The sequence below is a fragment of the Chaetodon auriga genome, chromosome 16 (genome assembly GCF_051107435.1).
Source record: "Chaetodon auriga isolate fChaAug3 chromosome 16, fChaAug3.hap1, whole genome shotgun sequence".
In the NCBI taxonomy this organism is placed as follows: domain Eukaryota; kingdom Metazoa; phylum Chordata; class Actinopteri; order Chaetodontiformes; family Chaetodontidae; genus Chaetodon; species Chaetodon auriga.
Window position 1 is genome coordinate 4,636,285 of NC_135089.1, and position 22,136 is coordinate 4,658,420.

General features: G+C 43.0%; 1 protein-coding gene across 1 annotated transcript; it reads left to right on the forward strand.

The window, feature by feature from the left end:
- The first annotated feature begins 6,090 nt into the window (after window positions 1-6,090).
- Window positions 6,091-21,585, forward strand: LOC143333604 (G protein-activated inward rectifier potassium channel 1-like). Its single transcript, XM_076751719.1, has 3 exons — window positions 6,091-7,147; window positions 16,371-16,587; window positions 20,534-21,585. Exons 1-3 carry the CDS (start codon window positions 6,482-6,484, stop codon window positions 21,196-21,198), a joined length of 1,548 nt encoding a protein of 515 aa, XP_076607834.1. The 5' UTR covers window positions 6,091-6,481; the 3' UTR covers window positions 21,199-21,585.
- Window positions 21,586-22,136: the final 551 nt, after the last annotated feature.

Consider the following 22,136-nt stretch of genomic DNA (forward strand, 5'->3'; position numbering starts at 1 on the left):
TGGTATAATTTTAATAGCATTTGCAAACAAAAAACAAACACTTCTTCTTCTTCTTCTTCTTCTTCTATTTTTATAAAATTCCTATAATTTTAATAGCGTTTCCAAGCAAAAAAACAAACAAAACCATCAATAACCCTGAAGGAGGTGGAATTAGCCTTGGTGTTATGCTGCATAACAAACACAGTAAGAGAAAATTTAAATAAAAAGCAAGTTCTGCAAAAGAAGCACAACAAATGTAAAATAGAAACATTTAAAATAAAAAAATATGTAAACTATTCCTGTTTTTTAAAGTGTTTCAAGCAAAGGAGGTGTGCAAAATACTGGTCAAGGCTGTGCCACAGCATGAAGTATGAAAAATGTGGCTGGAAAGTTAAAAATGTAGTGAAGTACAAAATAACAAAGTACAGCGTTTTATCTGAAGGGCATTACTTGAATGACTGTTTTCCACCACTGTGCACAGACAGTGTTTCAAAATGCTAGCTGTGTCACACAAAGAGCCACTAATGGCTGCTTTCTTTCCTCACTGCCTTTTTAAGTGTTTGCTTTAGCAATGTTTATCTAGGAAAAACAGCTTCTGCCTTTTTATTGTTTGTTCACTCTCAAGAATAATGCTAATACTAGTAATGCTGATGATGCTATTTCAGTCATTAATGAAAGGAAGAAAAAAACCTACCTTGAATGGCAGCAGTTAATAAAGATTTCTAAAATTCAAATTGCCGTGTTGATTGTTCAAACCACCAGAATAACAGAGCGAGTCTCAGACCAGCCATTCAGATGATCACGACAGATGTATTTCGAAGTGAAGCTCTCAGATCTGCCAGATGAATGGCTATGTATACATCTAAAAGCACATCAGAGTCAGGCCTCGCGCCCACTCTCCTAATTGCCTTTGCTAATGAACCAATTAATTCAGAAAGCAGAGCATAATTGAAATGCAGACAGTAGAGTAATGCAAAAAAAGGTCAGCGGGTGCATTTTTGATGTCCCTCTCCTTTCATATATCCAAAATGACAACCCACACAGCTGACAGTGATAATCTTTGAAATCACTCTCATCTTGGAGTGCTTAAATATGTATGATGGCCTGATGAACCGAGTCCAGATGAAACTCAGTGATTAGAATTTCAGAATATGGTGGAAAGAAAAGTTCATCATTTTACAATTTTAATTTAATCAAGAAACTGATAATAATGAAGTCATGTTTTGGCTTATACAGCAGTTTTACGGAAGATCTGGGATCAGACCAAGGCTGACTTTATCAACAAATGAATTATGTATTTATATTTGAGATAAATTGTGGTCTTGATTGCTTGCAGACTTCAGAGTCTGCAGACACTGAGGTTTTATTTTACCATCTTGGGGGAGTTATGGTGGTATTTTATAGGCTCAATCCAGATTTAAAAACACTTCAGATACTGTGTGCCATTGTGTGTAATGATCACGTCTGCGTTTCTAAAATCCTAAATACAGTCATGCATGGCTTAGAAAAGTAGCCTAAATAAAGAACTTCATGTTAGCAACTTGTTAGCACACAGCTATCTGTTTACAGATTGTGTTTATGGCCGTCTGATGGCTGTTAATCCAGTATTCACTCTCTTTTTGGCTCTGTTTTTGGTCTCCACCTTCTGAGGTAAATACCTTTTAGCTGCTTGATGCTTTTCTATGTTCACCAGTTGGTTGCTGACTGTATCTGTCTGCTATTTGGTGCCGGGCAAGTAGGCTCAACAGCGAGGTTGTGGGCTAAAAAACAAAACCAAAAAATAGCTGCTAAGATGCTAAAATGGAGCCAGGAGCTCACGTGATGATTCTCTGTGGATCCTGTGCGACATACAGTTAGACATGTGATCCATTGTTAATACAAAAACATCCACTGAAGACGCTTTGATGGAGGCAAACATGTGATCATCACCTGTCACCTGATGACAACAGTAACAGCTTTCAGCGTCTTTCAAGTCAGTCAAAGCCGTGGCAGTAAAACCCTTTCAAGCTGGAGCGCAAACACAAACACCTACAGTAACAGACACAAAGAGAGGACATCCTGTGTGTGCAGTGGTACTTCAATGACACGCTCTCAGCTAAAGTCAGAAGATGTCACTACGTGGCTCGGCTTTCCATCAGTCTCTGCTATCAGCTGAGCGTTTGGGACATTCAGGTCAGAGACATTAGGACTCCTCATACCAACACGAAAAACAGGCCAGTGTTTTCATGCCTGGAATCTGTGGTAATTTGCGTATCATATGACACAGATGGTTATCAAATCTAACTCCTCATCAATAATTCAGCTTGGGCAGCACGTCTTTGTTCCCTCTCCCTCCTCCACTGAACGCATCCCAACCTCACACACTCACACACACCACAAATAATTTGGATGTGAGTGTCAAATCTCTTTTTCTCGTCTAATAACGTAACCCATGAAAACCATCAACGGTGGAGAGCCAAGGTTTGGTGACTGCCTGCGATTTGGATTCCTCTCTCTGGGAAAGCCTGATGCCTACACATAACAGATGGCGATCCTGGCCGTCTACGCTCTAATCCTCAATTGTTAGGAGGATCACAGCCGTATGAGTTCCCTGTATTGACACAGAAGTCCCTTGTCCGTCATCAGAAACCTGTGCAGTGCTGAGACTTGTGTTGTAGGGGATAAAATCACATTTGGACGGTTTTATTTGGTGCATTGATCGCTGATATTTGGTGGCATAGGCTCCAATTCAGAAAGTCAATATTACACTCAATAGATGAAGTCTCAGGCTGGGTTGGCGGGGAAGTTATGACATTACAGCCTCCTATATACACAAGTAAATGTATTTGTAGTCGCAGTCATCCCCCGACAGAGACTGGACTTTAAAGATGTGGTTCCACTTTTCTGAGACGTTTCATTAAATGCAGCATTTAGTAGATAAGGAGATAAAAAAAAATGCTAACACTGCTAATGTGTACACAAAAAACAAAAAACATTTAAAGCAATGGTTTGACATTTTGGAAAATACATTTATTCCCTTTCTTACGAAGAGTTAGATGAGAGGACTGGCACCACTCTCATGTCTGTGTGGTAAATACGTAGCTGCAGCCAGCTGCTGGTTAGCTTAGCTTAGCATTAAATCTGGCAACCACGCCACACCTGGATTTTATTGCATCTCACCAAGAAACAGTTTGGCACATAACCCGTGTAAAATTACAACTTATTGTTTTTACGCTATAGCTTTAAATAAGATATAACATATTAACTCATGATGGAAGTGAAGAGCCAGGCTAGCTGTTTCCCCCTGTTTCCAGTCTGTGTGCTAAGCTAAGCTAACCGCCTGTTGGCTGTAGCTTCATATTTATTGAAACATGCCAGTGTTATTCTATTAATATTAGATTCCATTAAGAAAATCAGGAAATGGTCATTTACATATCTGGAAAGTTGCACTAAAATGTTTTATTTTTGATCTGATCTTGGAAAATAACATCTGTTTGCAGCGACTCCAGCACTTCTTCATCTGTGTGGTTGTGTTCAGGCACTGGCAGCACTTGATTAAGGTCAGAGAAAGTTTCACAGAGACGAGACACTACATGTTTATTAGGATTTAACCAAACCACGACCATCCCCTCACTTTGTTTTGTTGCCCAAAGCTTACCACAGACAGGAGTCTGGGTTTGAACCAATAGTTTCTGGTGTCAAAGTCCTGCAATTTGCACACCCACACTTCCAAGTGCAGCACATAAATGTAGCTCCTCATTGACTCAAATAAAAGCCCCTGAACACAATCCAGGCAGCAATTACCTTTGCCACCATAACGTAATTGATCAATATGGAATAGCTGAGGAGCAGGTTGACTGCAGCACCCAGCAGCTCATGTCAACAGTGCAGGCAGCAGTGGGAGTCGGGATAATGAAACCACTGCTGCTCAGTCTTTTCTCTTATTTAATGAAAACGTCTTTCTTAGAAGTATGTTTGGTTAATTTGGTGTCGTGCAGGGCTCCGTGCTGTTTGTGGCTGTTTCGTAATGAACAGCCACTAAATGCTGCACCTGTGATACATGGACACCTTTTCTTTCGCTGCATTCGGGCATCTGTCATGCAAATTTTGTTTTACAGCTTTCATTGTGCCTTTCAAAACAAATGTTAGATCAGTCTGATGGTTCCAGTGCAAGCGGCATTTTGTTGTTTGATGTCAGTTTAATCACCTGCAGCTGGGATGAAATGTCAGGTCTGTGCTTCACTACAACTGAAAGGCGACGCAGATAAATAACACACGAGACAATTAAATGACAAGAAGATTCTGATCTTTGGGAAATACCCACCAAAGGTCCATTGATATTTGCACTGCTTTCTCATCCTCTGTGCCTGAAGCTTCGTCTATGGGAGTCATCCTCTTTTTTTCAGCTTAGTTTAGTGTTTTATGACCTGAAGATATTGGATATTTCTTGTTCAGGTGACAGAGAATATTTGAGCTGCTTGTTGTTTGTTTGTATAGTCTGTAAAGATCATTGTAGTCTTCATAAAATTCATTAGTTTTTTTTTCAGATTTAACATGTTTTAACATAAAATGAAGCTCCTATAAGGTCATGAAAAGTGTTTTAATTGTTTGTCCACAATATATCAACGAGTATATCAAACAGCTTAACACCACAGCCTCCATCGTGATCATAAAGTTGAATCAGCACCTCTCTAAACTGAACATTATAACCTTCATGATGTGGGTAGGATTTATGGCAGGATTGTTGTTTAATACTGCCATAGCACCTTCGCTCACAGACCTCGACCTCTGATGTGCTGGAGGAAAACTTAATTTAACATCTGCACTGGTGAAGCTTTGTGTAGATCATCTATTCCTCATCAGCTCCAGTCTGTCATTTCTTTCTTTGAAATCATCATTAAAATTCCATCCAAAGTTGTGAAAACCTGTTGCTTTATTGAACTTTTCCCCACAACTAAAGCAACTAAAAAAGTGCACTGAGGCGACACTCTTGAAAACCAAGATCCAAAATCAGGTTATTACATCACTTACTGATGAAGCGCTTGAAATACCTTCAAAGAGCATCTTGAGAGCACTTTATCAATCAATTATGTAATTAACTGATGTTTGATCTTGCTTTTTTAGGAGTGCTGACCTTGTTCAAGTCAGAAATACTCCTGAATCTCAACACAAATGAACAACATCCACTTGAGACAAGGGCGTACTTGTACTACCTGTGTGACTGGAGCTGTAATTGTGCATTAGCTAATAACAGTACCTACTTACATGTAATGCAGACCTTTGTGTTCTATCTAATTAAAACAAGGGAAACAAAGAGGCAAGGACGAACCATCCCATTTAGGACCGTCCTTTGGGAGGATACGAGTCCAGGAAATCCACCACTGCAATCGTCATCCAAGGCCTAAATCAATAAGAAGCCTTCACCAGAAAGAGGAGAAGCACATATTTAATGTCAGGCTTAAAATGGGCAAAGCCTTTGGACAGCGAGTTGTAAAAATGTATTTATTTAAAGAAAGTAAGCAAAATGCAAATGGGAAGACTTCAGGAAAACATTTAAAACTCAAATGAGTGCTGTATAATTTTTACGTTACTGTTCATTCACTCGACATTCTTATAATTTAATAAGCCTTCGCAATTTGGTGCAGGTTAACAGAAGCCCAGCGAATCACTGGAGCCCATCTGCAATTCAATTAGTCCATGTCCCCCATGTTGCCCCTGTTAGACCAAGAATTAGATCACATATGCACAATGGTCGAGCTTCCAGTAGATGGCACAGTTTAACCAGAAGCACAAAGATCCTCAAATCTCATCGTTTTGGATCAGTGTGACTCTTGGTGTTAATGCTAAAGGGGAGCAGCCACAATGTAAACACAATGGAAGCACTTTTGGTGAATTAATGAATAAATTATTCATCTTATTAATCAAAGTATAAATGAAGTTACCCACTGATTGAAGTGACCAAATCAACTGCGCAGAAGACTCAAACTGTCCACCTCTCTCTCTCTCTCTCTCTCTCTCTCTCTCTCTTTCTCTCTCTCTCTTTTTTCACACAAACGCAGTCTTGTGTAACTCCCCCTCCTCCCTCCCTGCCCCCTTCCCTCCCTCTCCTCGCTTCTCTCCCTCACACACGCTCACACTTCCATCTTCATCCTTTACTGCCCACCAGAAGCTGTGAATGGTAGACGGATCCTCGTATTTCGCTCCGCTGGTGAGCAGAACGCCAGTCAGAGCGGAGACTGAGCAGAGCGCACAGCCACAGCCAGCGACCTCCTGGTGTCATGTAGAAATCACTGGAAGAGTGGTGGATATTTTTAAATAAACGGATAATATCAGTGCGTTAAAGGCACTGACACACACAGATTTTTCTTTTCTGTTTTTTTCTTTTTACTCCAAGGATTTATTGTGCGCGCTAAAGTGACCATGGCGCATTTTACGCACTGCAGGTAACCAGTGTTCAGGCTCAAACAAACTGAAACATGGATTAAACAGCAAGTGATTTCCAATTTACTCCTGGAGAGCTCAAATGGCGGCACTTCGTAGAAAATTTGGTGAAGACTACCAGGTGGTTAACACAAATCGGGCCACCACTTTTTCTGCTCCGGTGAAAAAGAAACGCCAGCGCTTCGTGGACAAGAACGGTCGCTGTAATGTGCAGCACGGAAACCTCGGCGGGGAGACCAGCAGGTACCTCTCTGACCTCTTCACCACTTTGGTCGACCTGAAGTGGCGATGGAACCTGCTCATCTTCATCCTAACTTACACGATCGCTTGGCTGGTCATGGCATCTATGTGGTGGATCATCGCATATATCAGAGGAGACCTAAATCACGGCCACGACTCGTCCTACACCCCCTGTGTGGCCAATGTTTACAACTTCCCCTCAGCTTTTCTGTTTTTCATCGAGACTGAGGCCACGATCGGCTACGGCTACCGGTACATTACCGAGAAGTGTCCGGAGGGCATCATCCTCTTCTTGTTCCAGTCGCTGCTGGGCTCCATAGTGGACGCCTTTCTCATCGGCTGCATGTTCATAAAAATGTCTCAACCCAAGAAACGCGCGGAGACGCTCATGTTCAGTCAGGACGCGGTGATTTCTCAGCGAGACGGCAAGCTGTGCCTCATGTTCCGCGTGGGCAACCTGCGGAACAGCCACATGGTGTCCGCGCAGATCAGGTGCAAACTCATAAAGGTAAGTTCAAGCGCCGGAGACTCCCTGATGATAATTACTCCCAGAAACAAACCGAGAAGTGTAGGAGCTGAAGTCAAGCACTTGGTGCATCACCAATAAAGCAAACCAACAAAGTTATATGAAAGTAAGCATGCGGTATAATGGAGAAGTGTGAGGCTCCCTGCCGGTGCATCAGATTGTACTATCATCTATCAGCAGCGTTGAGCACTAAAATATTGCTTACTGTAGACACATGCAAATATGGGAAGCTTAGTGAAAGTAAAAAAAAAACAAAACAGCCCTTTCTTTTTTTGCACCATGACTGCGCTCCTGACTGACAGCTGATACCCGAAGCATCTTTACTCCCTTTACTTTCCTCTCCCCGGAGCACGCCAGGGAAAGGAACAGTTGCACATCATTAGTTAAAATCAACCTAATTCAGAGCTTAAATGTAAGCAGGTCCCACTACACAATACGCTCTGTTAAACAAAAGTGGCTTACGATAGCATTAGCATAATCCTTCAGCTGCAGGATGGTGAGGCTGAGTGGCGGCCAGGTGCATCTCAAACCCCTGAGATAAGAGCACAAAGGCTGATGGTCTTTTTGTGCTGCGGCCGGGCGACACCGTGTCCAGCATCAGCTCCTCTTCAGCTGGTGACACCTGGACAGAGAGGTGTGTGTCAGAGAGACAGAGAGATGGGCCCCTGAGGAAGGCGCAGCGAGTCTCACACTTCCACAGATCACCGGGGTCAGTAACACAGCACTCCTGAGGGGGAGCACGCAGACATAAAAAGTATTTACGGCCTCCATAAAGAAGTGCATTATTTCTTTCTTTAGGGTGAATTTTATTTCTCTGGCCTGAGATATAAAACGTGTCATAAAGCATCACAACGTTTGAAGACGGCTCAGTAAAAAGACTCCACTGCCCATGTGCTGTGGCTTTGAATCCTCCTTATCAACTCTGCCACGTTGGTTGTCCACTAATGAAGAAGTCAGAGGATTTGGGGGAATAATGAAGATCACACCCCGAAAACAAGCAACAGTGCAGAAAATTGCCTCAAACAGCAGCAAAGTTGACTGGCTTCTCTTTTAATTATCATAATAGAGCTCCGCTCAGCCACATCCATGTTCAATGTACAAAATGGGCCATAAAGAAGACAAACAGCATTAGCGAGGTGCTTGGAGCTTGTTTATGCCTGTGTTGTCACCTGCACAGCCACATCCAGCAGAGCGTTGGGCAGCTTAATGATGCATGCAGGCAGAGAGAGAGAGGCGGGGGGGCCGAGCTAGTCCACTGTTACAAGCGTGGAGGCAGTGAGCAGCCTCACAGGCATGAGGTACAATCACACGTCTACACCTTCAGGGTAGCAACACAACTCATAGTAAAAAAAAATAGTCTGTTTTAAATAAGCTGAAGAGGATTTCTAAAGCACCCTGACCACAAGAAAACCAATCAGGATTTGTGTTACTTTGAAAGGAAAAGGCATCGCAGCAGAAAAGAAATGACTGAGGCTCAGGTATTTTTTATCCTGCGGAGCCACTCTCCTTTTCCCTTTCCATCTGGAAATGCAATCAGTATAAATTCCAAGACCTCTCTCCCAACCTCACGTGATTTTTACACTCCCTCTCTCCGCGAAATACCATAAATACAGCATCCACTCTGCTCCGTAGTGTGTTTTTTTTTTAGTTTTGCTTCAGGGCTTTGTGGTGTAACCTTATTCTTTCGCTTCAAAGACTCGAGATAGAATTTTTGCAGCAGCTCTGCCAGAGCACAGAACACAAAAATTAGAAAAATAAGTGAGTCACTGTGCATGAACAAAGGCACTGTTTAGGCTGAACATGCTGTCAGATATCACATGACACAGACATTTTTTGAAACCCCTGAAATAAAAAGCTCAGTGATGTTTCAGCCTGGGTGCTTTCAGTGCAGTCCCTGTGTAGAAATGTTGGTGGTGCTGTTGAGCTGCAGCCCTCTTCAAGTCATGCCTTGTCATATAAAACCCTGGCAGAGGAATCTTTGTAACTTGTATAGACGCTGAGTGTTTGTGTGTGTGTGTGAGGGAGGGAGTTTGTGAAAGGGTTTTCCTGATGACTTGTTCATCAGACTGCATCTAACGCAGAGTAAATGAACAGCTCTCCGATATAAAGTCAATCTCTTCTTCAAAACAACATCTTTGATTGCACCTCATGATGTGAAAATGTTTTTGATGGTTCTCTGAAACCTTTGGCGGTTTTTATTTTTATGAAATTGTAACACAGGATCATATCTCTGAAAGTAACACTAGTTTCTGAGAGCACGGTCCAGGTCCTCTTATGGGACCCTGCAGAGCACTCACCTCTGCAGGTGTGAGTACAGAAGCTTTGCATGTACAAGTAAAGGATGGTCTTGACCATTCCCTATCAACTAAGCATTTAGCAACCACAGTATTAGTCAAAGTAGAAGGACATTGATCCAACAATCAGCAAGTACGTCTGTACGTCTGTAGTTGAGCTGGAATAAAAAACCTGACGTGATTCTGTTTCTTGAGCGTCTAGGGTTAGGTTGTTGCATCGAAGGATATTTGCATGAAGTTGAACCTTTCTCAAGTTCCTCCCCACCTTAATGCCATCATTCAATGTGCATGGCTCCATAGTCAACTTAGCAATAATAAATATGTGTTAGCAATAATAAGTATGTCTGCTTGGCAAGTCAGACTTGAGAACAGTAACAAGCACGTGCAAATTTTGAGAATTAGACCACAAAACTACTTGTATTAGAAAAAGTTCTGTATGTTACGTTACTTCACTTCACTTACAAAAGCAATCAACCTTCACTTTTGCTTTCACGCAGGACACAATCCCTCTGAAAGTCCTGTGATTGGCCCATACAACCACCCCAACCTCCTCCATATGTGGACTTTTCTTGCTCTTGATACTACATCATTTGACACAACAGGCTGTCTATAGAAGGCTATGGGACTACCCAGCATGTTGAAAAATTACGCTAAAGTTGCCTTAAAAAGTGATGTTAAGGGGTCCTGAACATGCATCCATATGTGGGAGTGAGACTCAACCTGTTTCCATAAAGTAAGAATTATAGTATGCAACCACTTCCTGTTTAACAAAGGCTTTGTCCTGTACTGGAGGGCAAGATAGTGCCTTATCCAAAGCCCATTGTTCCTCAATGTGCCAGCTAAAATGACCTCAACACCAAGATTCAGGTGCTTTCACACCAACCTGCTTCAGTTAAAATGAACTTTGGTGCATGCACTTGGTTAGCACAGTTCGTTCAGGCTGGTGTGAAAGCTGTCAGTCGAACCCTGGTGTGGACCCAACAACCGGATCAAGATGGCCTGAAATGTCAGGTTCAATGATCCACGAAGACGACAGGTTCAATCTGCAGAGCCCGGTTACAGGAGAAGACAAAGATGGTTTAAATTGGAGCCACTTGTTTGTGCTGCGTTGTTTGGACAGTAAGTCGGCGTGCCAGAGCTCGGCTGAACTGTCGTGGGTGATTACTGGATGACAGCAGCCAGCAGAAAGAAGGGAGAGACAGACCAATGGAAGCTGTCATCCACAGTCCCACCATAAGCAGCTGAAATGCAGCTTTGCAGGGCATCCATGACAGCCTCAGAGGGCATCGTGGTGGAACATCCTGGCTGAAAATATGACTGTGGCATTACTGGGAGTTTGGGAGGAGGGTGAGAGTGAAGGGATTGATTGAAAGTGATGGAAAGTGGCGAAAGAGCTGCAGAGAGGCTCGCAGTTAGAGAGAGGAGACATAAAAAGAATTACAGACACATTTTTTTTTCGTAATATTTTCATTGTATGAGTGGTGCCTTCTATTTCAGAGACATACAAGGGAGAAAAATCCTCCAGACAGCACATCTCCTGAGAGGATTGCAGGAGGGGCTACATATACTAGTCACAAGAAGTAGAATTGATTTCCATTCCCTTTCTAATAAGAATAGAGATGCAATTATACTATCAGGTTGTGGAGGGCTGGAGAAAGGCTTGAAGCCCTGCAGTCATTGATTAGCAAGCCCCAGAGCCAGAAAGCCTTAAGACTCTGGACTGCTCACGCTCCTCTCCTGAATAATTCAAAGTCTTCACAGATGTATAGGATGTTTTGTGTTTGCTCCAAAGTGCACAAGCACACACACACGTATAGACACAGAATTTTCAGCTTGGGTTTCCTCACAAGCTCTCCTCCCGAGGCGTTCAAAAGAAGATGTGTGTGAGGCGGAGTGTGCATTATTTGTAATGTCTGAGCCATAAATTTACAAGCACTAAACTACAGCATTATTATTCTTGAGCAAACACTACATCCTCAGGCTCCTGACAATAAAAATGTATGAGCCTTGTTACAGTGTTTTCCCCACCCAAGAAGAAGTCAGAGGCAGTACAGTCACAACAAAACACGTTTTTGGCCAAGAACATTGTGACACCATTTCTGCCAAACGATGCCAAAGTTGCTGAGTTGAGGATTTAAACGCTTTACAAGGAAGAAAACAAAAGCAGAACATAAGACAGACAAAGTGCGTTTCAGGCTCAGCGTTTCCAAACATCTAATTCCTCTTTTCCTGGTCTGATGAATTAAATTTGTAATTTTGATGAACTCTAAGCCTCAACAGTCACCTAATCAGTATGACTTCACATGCCTCCTCACTGGATCCACAATCAAATCTTGCAGTTTTTCACCATCTAGCTAATCCTTTCAGAGCTTTACAAAAGCAGCCCATTATGCATAAAAATGACCTCCATGTTACAATTCTGCAGCCGATAACTTTTGTGATATCATGCCCTTCATGTAGCAAGGTGGAGTGGTGGGTGGGTTTGTAGTTTGTCTTACAAACATTACTGACGAAATAAAGTGGCACTGAACTGTGGGTTGTCCAAAAATCACTGTGATTTCAGCCAAAAAAAAGGTGGTCTCTTCTGGACTTCTGATGGACCAACTGGTGTCTTCGTTGTCGGCTTAGTGAGTTCTAACTTCTGTGAGTCAGAAATGTGAAACAGTAATTGGTCGGCCAAGATTTGGGTGGGTCGCGACGTTTTCCCAGCAGACGAGAAGATGCAGCAGAAGACTCAATTATGTGTGTGAGCAGCTGTGCCATTAATGCACACAGAAACCTGAGAAAAACAGCTTTCATGGGTTTGCCCACAGCTTTCCTTCACGGTTATTGTGTTAATGTTTGTTTAATGCTTATTTCTTGCGGATTCCAGGAACTGTGCAGCAGTACAATCCAGAGAGAAGCTTTCTGTCGCCTCAGAGCCCCGCAGTGATCGCTCATTTTAAATGTCAGTGTAGCCAATAACACGGCACAGGTGTTGTCATTAAGCTGCATTTCTGTTCATTATGTCATAAAAGAGTGAATCATAGCAGCACAAGAATTCCTGTTCACCTGGCCCACAGGTAGCTTTGGTGAGGTGCAATCAAATCACTGATTTATGCAGCGGAAACTTCAAAATGATCACACAGTTGAATAAAACAGCTTCAGCAAAAACTATGGAGGGAGGATTTATTGCAGCACTGCATTAGCTTAAACTAGGTGTACCTAATAAACTGGCAACTGAGCATGTGTACATATTCTCATCTTATGAGACCAGGAGAAAACTGCAGTGCAGTCCGTCCAGCATTGGATTGTCCAATTCATTTGAGTCTTGACTCAAATTAAGCAATTCATCTCACTGAGTCTGAAACGTTAGACTGGCCCAACCTTTCTAAGCAGGCAGGTTTCTGGCGGTGTGAACCGGCTGGCTCACCAGTCAACCTGATTGCCTTACAAGCTCCTCAAAGCCCCTCTCAGGCTTCTGATTGATGGAGGCCCGGCTGAGTGGAGTTGAGTAGGAAGATCAGGGCACTCTAGCTCTAATCAATTTTATTTATCACCTGTCTTCATCCATAAGCATCATTCACACCACTGAAACGCTCCTTTTGTGAGCGCAAAACAAAACCACGTTGCCTTTCTCATGATAATGAGCAGCTGACAGATTGAGTAGTCATGGGCAGCATTTTGAACAGATGTGTGTCCATTTTTTTCTCCTAAAAAGTAAAAAAAGTCCCTCTCTAGATACGACAGAGCTCGGGGAGAAAAATCTATTAGCTGGAGTGTCGGATTTACAGAAAAAGACAAAAGACAAGCTCAGCTATCTGAGAATCTTTGTGCATGAAGACGCGTAGGAGAGTGCCAGCGGGGCCTGTTTAAGGAGCTTTGGCTGTCAGTGTTTGCATATAGTCATCCGTCTTTTTAATCTTAAGTGACAATAGAGAGCGAAAAGTCGAATTTCACATAGCTAGCATGAGATAACCCACATGGAGGAGCGATGCCAAACATTGTTCAGCTGCCCGTAGGCATCCGACAAGTGAACAGTGCCCCCCCGACATGAAAGTCATTCTCCGACATAAATCCAAAAGAGCATGGCATTGATATTCACAGGAGATATAAATAGAACACAATGTTTCTGGCAATGCAAAGCCTGTTTACTCACACTTCATTCACAGTTTGCGTCTCACGGGGATAAAATATCAGGCAATGTCACCGGGAGGTCAGGATGAAGCCAGAAGCTGCAGCACAGGACTGGTTTAGATGGGTGGATGAGAGATGACCAGAGATGCAGTAAAACAACTGGAACCCGACTGATTTACAACTTGATGGACGACAATCGTTTGTTCACCCTTTGGAGTTTGACATAAATTCCCATCTTTTCATCCTTGATTCTGCAAAGCTGTTTGATAAAATAGCCAGAAATGTTAGAAACCCGGACAAGTGTGCAAAGTCATTTTATGAAATTAGAGCACAAGGATTTAAAACCTCAACACACATTAATTAAACAGTTTGTCCACTCTAACGTACCCTGCAATTGTTAGCATGTCCAGAGAACTAGCCTACCATCTACAGCAATGACCTAATCTAGCTAATTACAAGGCCAATGAGCACATCGTTAACAAGTTTGTGGCCTTACAGGTTTGTCCCCTTCGTGACTGACACATCTAATGTGTAGAAGCCAGTCCTGTGTGTGATTAGAGAGAGGCTAATGTTAGCAGATCTGTCTTGCTCGTTAGATTGAGGGATGTTTCCAGCAACTCCAGCCAACATTAATCTGAGATAATGTTTGCCAAACCCCTCAGCTAGTCCTAGAAAGCCTTTTAACATTAAAAGTGAGAACACATTATCTGAAAATAGAAGCAGGCAAGCTAAGCAGCTACATCTGACATTTTTCTTTATCATACTTAGAATACTAGCGCTAACAAACTCTACAATGCAATACATGAACAATTCTGTTCCCTTATTCGAACTGAGGATGCTAACTGTTAGCCTGAGACATGTAGCTAGCTGTGGCTTCACTGTTTTAGCACGCTATGTAGCATCAAGTGCATATCTACGACAGTTTTAAAAATTCTCATTGCAAAATGGTTCAGGTGGAAACAGGGCTAACATTAACTTAATTAGCTAGCTACAGCTGCTAGCAACAGTTGCAGTCGCTAAAATCTGAGTTTGCTGGCTACAGATTAGACTGTTTTTTTTCTGCATCTGTCTGAAATTAAGGACCTCCTGTTTGTAAGATTATGACAAAAAGAGTTTCGATGGGAAATCGAGTGTGATTGCAGGCGTTCTACGTGCAGCCTGTGGCTCCACGTGAGGCTGGAAAGGTGTAGCAACAGATGGAAGAAGTGAAGCCTTTGAAGTTACGGTGCGCTGGAGTCAAAGATGATCCCCTTCTCTGTTTTATTATCACCAGATGACACTGACTCAGAGATAAAGACTGAAAGAGGAAACTGCTTTTGTGGGAATAATGTGTCGATTATTTTAGGATTTAGAACGAGAACAAAAGATCCAGAAATGGCAGAAAGGGTTGTAGAGAAGGGGGTGGGACTGTGTGTATCTGTGTGGGAGATCATTATGAAGCTGTGTGTGGTGGAGGATGGTGTGCGTGTGTGTGTGTGTGTGTGTGTGTGTGTGTGGGTGGATGGCTGGATGGCTGACGCATCCCAATTATTGGCTGGAGGTGTAACAATATAAAAAAAAAGAGAGAGAGAAAGAAAAGAGTGTAAAAAATGAGCTTTTTGCCATTAAGTCTTTTGTAACAAAATCAAGTTGACACTGATTTTTGTTGTTGTTATTCTAACGTTAATTGCTGGCTTAAAAAGAAAGTTGTGATGCTATTTTAAGTAGAAAAGAAAGATGTGCTTTAAAAGCACAAAAAGAAATCCACCCTGCTCCTTATACTCTAAAAGGTGACGAGTTTCAAAGCTTAATATCCGAACATCAAATTTCTTTCCATTAAATGACATGAAACACATAAGCCTGTTTTTGCAAGTTTTTATAATGTAAAATTTATATATAAAAGCTTTTTAAAAAGCTTCTTTTGTGAGGGGAAGATGTGAAGACATGTCGGCAGCAAAAAGAATAAAAAACAGACGCAAAGCAAACTGGAAGGTGAACAGATTGACTGGACAGAATAAGACAGCAAAGGAGAAAAGACATCCAGGACCTCTGCGCAGGGCCTCAGCATCATCTGGGCAATTAAATGCTTCCGCACCAGTTCACACTCTGTGGGCAAATCCTGTCCGAACGCGGCTGTCTCATACGTTTTTCCACAAATCAATGTGAAGAGCCAAGTCTGTGGCCACTGCAAACCGGGAGCCAATAGGGATTTGAGATAGACGAGTGGTGGTGCAAAGTAACTAAGTGCATTTACTCAAATACTACGCAACAGTATTTTCTCAAGGGCAATACGACGTATGACAATGGTACTGCTTGAGCAGCTCCATTTTCTGCTACTTTACACTTTACAAACAGCATCAGAACTTTGTTTTTCCTCATTTCCCCTCTCATTGATCATCTTAAAATCCCACAAATTGGTCTCATCTCAGATTTACTCACTGGACTAACTAACTGCAGATAATTAAAAGTAGCTCCAACTCGACCCGCTGCATTAATATTAATAATCTAGTAATGTATATTTAAGAATATAGAGTCCTTTTATTTGTGATACTTCAGTCTTGTAACATATTTATAATTTAAATAGTTCTATTACTACTGTTTCTGAAGAAGATCAAAGTACTTCTTTCACTGCTGGATTGAAGGTTTATAGATGAAAGGAAGACAAACGGTTCCAGATCAAGACTCTTTCTTCCTCTGCTTTGTGATGACATGCATCTAATCCTCTCTTTCCTGTGTCTTCCGTCTTCTTTTCTGTCTTTATTTCACTTCCTTCCCTCTGTCTTCGTCCACTTGCCTCTCTCGCGTCTGTCTTTCAGTCTCGTCAGACGCCCGAGGGCGAGTTCCTGCCTCTGGATCAGTGTGAACTGGACGTCGGTTTCGGGACCGGCGCAGACCAGCTCTTCCTGGTGTCCCCTCTCACCATATGCCACGAAATCAATCCCAAGAGCCCCTTTTTCGACTTATCCCAGCGCTCTCTCATGAACGAGCAGTTTGAGATCGTCGTTATCCTTGAAGGCATCGTGGAGACCACTGGTGAGATTTAAACCATCACTTCTTTCCCTTTTTTTTTTTTTTTTTTTTTTGGATCTGCCTCCAGTCCATCCCCATCACTCCTTTCCTTCACTCCTCTCTAAATGTAAATTCACATCATTATCAACCCACATAACAGATAGACACTCGTCATAGAGAAAATCTCATTTCCCCGCCTTCCCAGTTTTGAGCTGAAAAAAAATTGAGAACAACACATAAGAATGACACCCTGATTGAATTATGAGGGATATTTTATTACTGCAGAATTGGTTTATGCCCACCCAATGCATAATAAAGGCCTGTGGTCATAGATGTGTGTGTCACTTTGATGAATGAGATGGGGCTTTAGTCGAAGTTCCACTCCATTTTTCAGATGACAGCTGAGAGCAGAGGTAATTCTCAGCCTGTGAGACATTGTTGTACAGCCTCCACTGTAAACTACCGGCAGCCATGCTGGAGCGCTCTCAGCGCCAACACTGTTCTCTCTGCTGCATATTTAACGGAGTGATTCTTCCCTGAAGTCCAATACAAGTAAATCTATCTCGCTCTTTTCTTTTTCGCTCTGCTTCTATCCATCCCCCGTAGCCCTCAGTTTGCCACTGCTGCAGAAGAAGCCACAGAGCTGAATAGGCTTAGAGCAGGAGGGAGGGATCAGCAGGGAAGCGTAGAGGCATGCAGGCAACACGATCTGTGCTCTGCTGATAATACCATTAAATCAGGGTGAAACCGCAACTTTATTGTCGCAGGGCTGGGGAACTCGGAGCTGAGGAGAAGAGGAGGGAAGCCCTGGAAGTGTCACCTTCAGTGGGCCACAATGCACATCCCATTAACCCGAACACATTTAGAGCTGTCCTCTCACATCCAGCCTGCTGCTGATGCAGCCGTTCAAGCTAGTTGATTGTCTCCCCAACTCATTCCAATTATGTTTCGACCAGAATTGACAAAACACTTGTCAGTTTTAGTTCATGTCTTAAGCCCTGTTCGCGCTAGACAATTACCAGCAGGCCTTGTGGGGTTTAGGGATGAACTGCCACGTCTGGGCTTCGTGCACCGCATTCACGTGTGATAAGCAATTCTTTTACTCAAATACGTGAACATTATCGCTCAGATATGATGTCAAGACTGTACGGCATTTCAGAATCAAAGTGTCTGTTCTTCAGCAGCCACATTAATAATATAGTTTAGAGTTGTTTTGTCCAATTTCTGCATCTGTTATAAGCATAAATACACATTTAGATCAGCTTTGTTGCGGTACTTGAACCTTTTGTGGCTCATTTTAAACATCAGTATAGCCTCACAGCACAGGCTGACTGCTGTTCAATATATTATGATTTCAAACTTCTTTAGTTGTCTGACTGCTAATATGTTCAAACAAAAAATGACTCTAAATCACGTAGACGCCAATTCACATGGGACTAATATTATCACATGAAGTCTTTGTTCGGACGTGGCAGATTTATGCAGGATTAAGATCACAGATGACCTCCACCATTATGACAAATTACTAGGAGTCTCCAGGTAATACTAGCTCTGTGCACATAGGTCATTACAGGCAGCACTGATTCTGCTTTTAGACGTCAGAAGAAAAGCAGAAAGGGATTTGTGTTGGAGGTGTTTTACTCCACAAAGCTGAAGGTTTTTTTGTCAGGTTTGAAACATTTATGAGCCTGAACAGATAAAGAGAATAGAGAATTTAGCCTCTACAGAAAACATTAGCTCCACAGTTACACTGTTTATTGTTTCATGCACATTGACTCAATACTGCGACAAAACTAGCTGAAACATGACCACGTTAAACATTTCTTTCAGGTCAGGATGTCTTGAATCAATGGTCTTCATCTGGAAAACAGAAGGCACTCACCAAAATGGAGCCATGCAAAACACACTGGAACCTGATGTGTGTAAACTAATTTTCCAAAAACAGGCCTTATCGGAAAGGTCAGCCTTTGTCCGACCTGAGGATAGCTACCACCAAACTAAATTACAGTCAGCACAAACAGACACAAACAGAGAGAGAACACCAGTAGACGCATGATTCATCAAGTAATGAGCAACTGAGGCCAAGAGATCAGCAACACAATGTCTCAAAAACTACACTTTTCTCATGATTAAGACTTCCACATGATCAGAACTGAGTCTGCTCAGACCCACCTGGGTATGAGACATGCCTACCTGGACCCAATTAGACTGAATATCAATAGAACCTGGTTTCTAGGAACCAAGTGAAGACCTCTAAAAAACAGCAGAATGTGTGAACGGAGCAGCACAAACCTTTGTAAAGCATAGTGTACAACAGGGTTTCAGCACGGCTTCATGTAAATCTTTTTATTCTTTATCTGCTCTGGAATATCAGCTCCATCTGCAGGTTTCACTGATATGCAGATGACACACACACCTCTCTGTGTGTGTGTGTGTGTGTGTGTTCAGAGTCTGACTAAGTAACAGTGGTCAGATTCAAATGGAGCCTCAGAAAAAAGCATCATAATGCACTCTGTAAACAGTGCCAGTGAAGGCCACTGCCAGGAATTTTACATAAAGTCTCCTTCAGGGACGCCCCGCTCGCTGTCTGCCAAGAGTTTGCATAGTTTTGCCGAGGGCTTTTATTTTTATGTAAGATGCAGTAAACATTAACCAGCTGGTTGAATACCCATATGACGCCTGAGTGATGAAACAAAACTGGCGTGCCCGTCAGGCTCTAAACCCACAGCACGGGAATTACTGCTGTGTTATGTATCTACAGTCAGCAGAAATACAGTCGTTCTCCTGGTAAGAGAGGAAAATACAGCTGGAAAATTACCCCAGACTAACCTTTGTGATTAAAGTCAAGCCTCTGGGCTAATTAAGAATAAAAATGACCTTTCTGTAGATATAGGACCGCTGAAGGTTTTCTGTGGATCAAGATGAGTGGTGAGCCTGGAATAGCACCAGGCTGTGACATAACACAGCTCATATCATCCCTCAGAGGGACGGGATCAGACTCCTACTCCACAGCTAACTGTAGTGTTTAACAGAAAAGCTCGGATTGAAGCAGAGCCAGCGGATCAGAAAAAACTATGTGCTAAGTGCTTATCGATCGCGAAGGACCTCCAGCGAGCATTCAAATGTCAAGAAATTTATTTTACCAGAGCAGAGGTCAAATGGGAAAAAAGTGTTATCTGTGATGCTCGCGAGCATCCTGTGTGCAGCAGACACACAGGCACCAGCGTTACTGGAAAATCTTTGCTTCTCGATAGGCCATCCTTGAATTATGGGCAAATATGCAAACTAATAAAAGAGCTGCCGAAGAGCCGAACGTTGGTTTGCCAATAAATGATTGTTGAGCAGCGATTCAGGCCAGTGCAATTCACAATAAACAACATTAATGTAAAGACGGGACCTGTGGCTCCTGCCATTGATGTGCTGCTGTGGGAAGGGTGCTGGGTGACTGCTAATTACGTTGATCAGTTTTAAATTGGCAATTATCACGACCAACACCACAAGCCACACTGATAACAAGCGTCACTCTCCATTCATCTGTGTTAACAGCACAAAACACTGAAGTTCTCGGAAATGGTCCATAAAGATGCCCTTTATCTCAGGTCATCTCATACTGTTATTCCATTTCAGTACATTAAAGGTGAAGCTTAGAATACAGAAAGACATAAATAGTAATAATAGTCAGTAATAATTGCTGTTTAGCTGCTTTCATGAGCCATTAATGTTAAGAAACCTTCCCTGTGGATTTATTGTTGGCACTATTAAAATCTCCAGTTTGTGACTTAATGGGACTAAATGGTACATTGCACAGGAAGGGCATGAAGCAGTGACTTCACAAGCAATAAGAAAGACCAGAGTGGTAATGGGAGAGACTGCTGCCCTTTCACATTCCCTTTTATCAGCCAATAATTGTTTCACTGGAGCTAAACTTCATTTATTTGTGTATTATTACTGCGCTGTCACTCTCTCACAGGTATGACATGCCAGGCACGGACATCATATACCGAGGACGAGGTTTTATGGGGTCATCGCTTCCTGCCTGTGATGTCCCTGGAGGAGGGCTTCTTCAGGGTAGACTACTCTCAGTTCCACAGCACCTTCGAGGTACCGACACCACCGTACAGCGTCAAGGAGCACGAAGAGAAGAATTCGCTGCCCTCGCCTCTATCCACTCCCACCCCCGCACTGACTGAGAGCCACGGCGCCCGGCGTGACCGGGTGTTTTCCGTGGATTGCATCAACACATCAGAGGAGAGGGGCCGTCAGGGGGGGACTGGGGGTCGGCTGCCGAGCAAGCTGCAGAGGATGAGCTCTTCTGGGAAGGAGGACCTGCAGAGGAAGGTGCTTATGCTCAGCTCCCAGCACTCGGAGAAGGCCTGCAGCACGGGAGACCTGCCCCTAAAGCTCCAACGCCTCAGCTCCTCGGCGGGACCCGAGGCGGAGAATCGGCTGCAGCTCAAGTCCCTCAAGGTGGGCTTCGAACCCATGACCCAGTCTACTGGAGACCTGTACCAGCACAGCCTAGCGCCCACGCTGTCCCCGGCTCCGGTCCCCATGCACAGCCCTCTGCTGTCGGCAGGAGGGAGGCCAGAGGACAACTTGCCAGCGAAGCTGCGGAAGATGAACGCCGACCGCTGAGACCCAGACAGTCCCAGACCGCAACAACAGACTCCCACCGACTGCCGACCACGGACAGGCAGGAGGAGACGAGCATGGATTCAGAGATGTACTTAACTTTGTCAGGCTCACTGACAATTTATTTGTTTTCCTCTTGAGACACAACCTTTACTGGAATTACTGTGATTTTTTGTGTTTCATTGCAGAGGCATTCGCAGGCTTTGTTACACACAAAACAAGAAAAACCACAAACTTCATGCTTAACGCGAACTCAATCATCCTGCAAGAGTTGTGCATGTATACACTAAATCCATTGTTTAATGTATGCACCACTGCAATTAATAGTCAATCTTAGTTTTATCTAAATATAAATTCTATAAAGATGATAATAAATGCTGTTTGATCTTTCTCTCCCTTGTTTTTATTGTTGTCACATCAAAAAGACGTCGATGAGCTGATCGCTAATGCAACAGTGTGTCCAGATGAGTAATCCAAGAGTTCAATGCAATGCAGTTTTTTAAAGGCTGCTGTGAACGCATGAATTTTGTGCTCTTGGCAATCCTTTCTCTGGGCATAAAGTGCATATGAGAGAGAGACAGACAGAGGATAATGAGTTGTGCTGTTGCAGAGAGAGAAATATGAAGGCGTTCATAGAAGAATGGAGGCTGATTACAGTCCACCCATCGCTCCACACACAGGACGAATCAGCTCACTGAGGCGTCACGTCTGACAAGCAGTGGATTATGTGGTCTTCCCTCTGTTGTACGTCCAAGCAGACGACCACAAACTTTGCTCTGTGTAAGTTTGATCCTTTCATCCAGGTGTGTCAACAGGCAGTGGAATTGGAGACTTGCCGCAGAGCACAATACCATAAACAGTTAACAAGAGCAAACAGAGATTAGAGCAGGAGAAACAGGGCTTAAAAAAATAAACACTGCATGGATGTAACTTCACGAAAA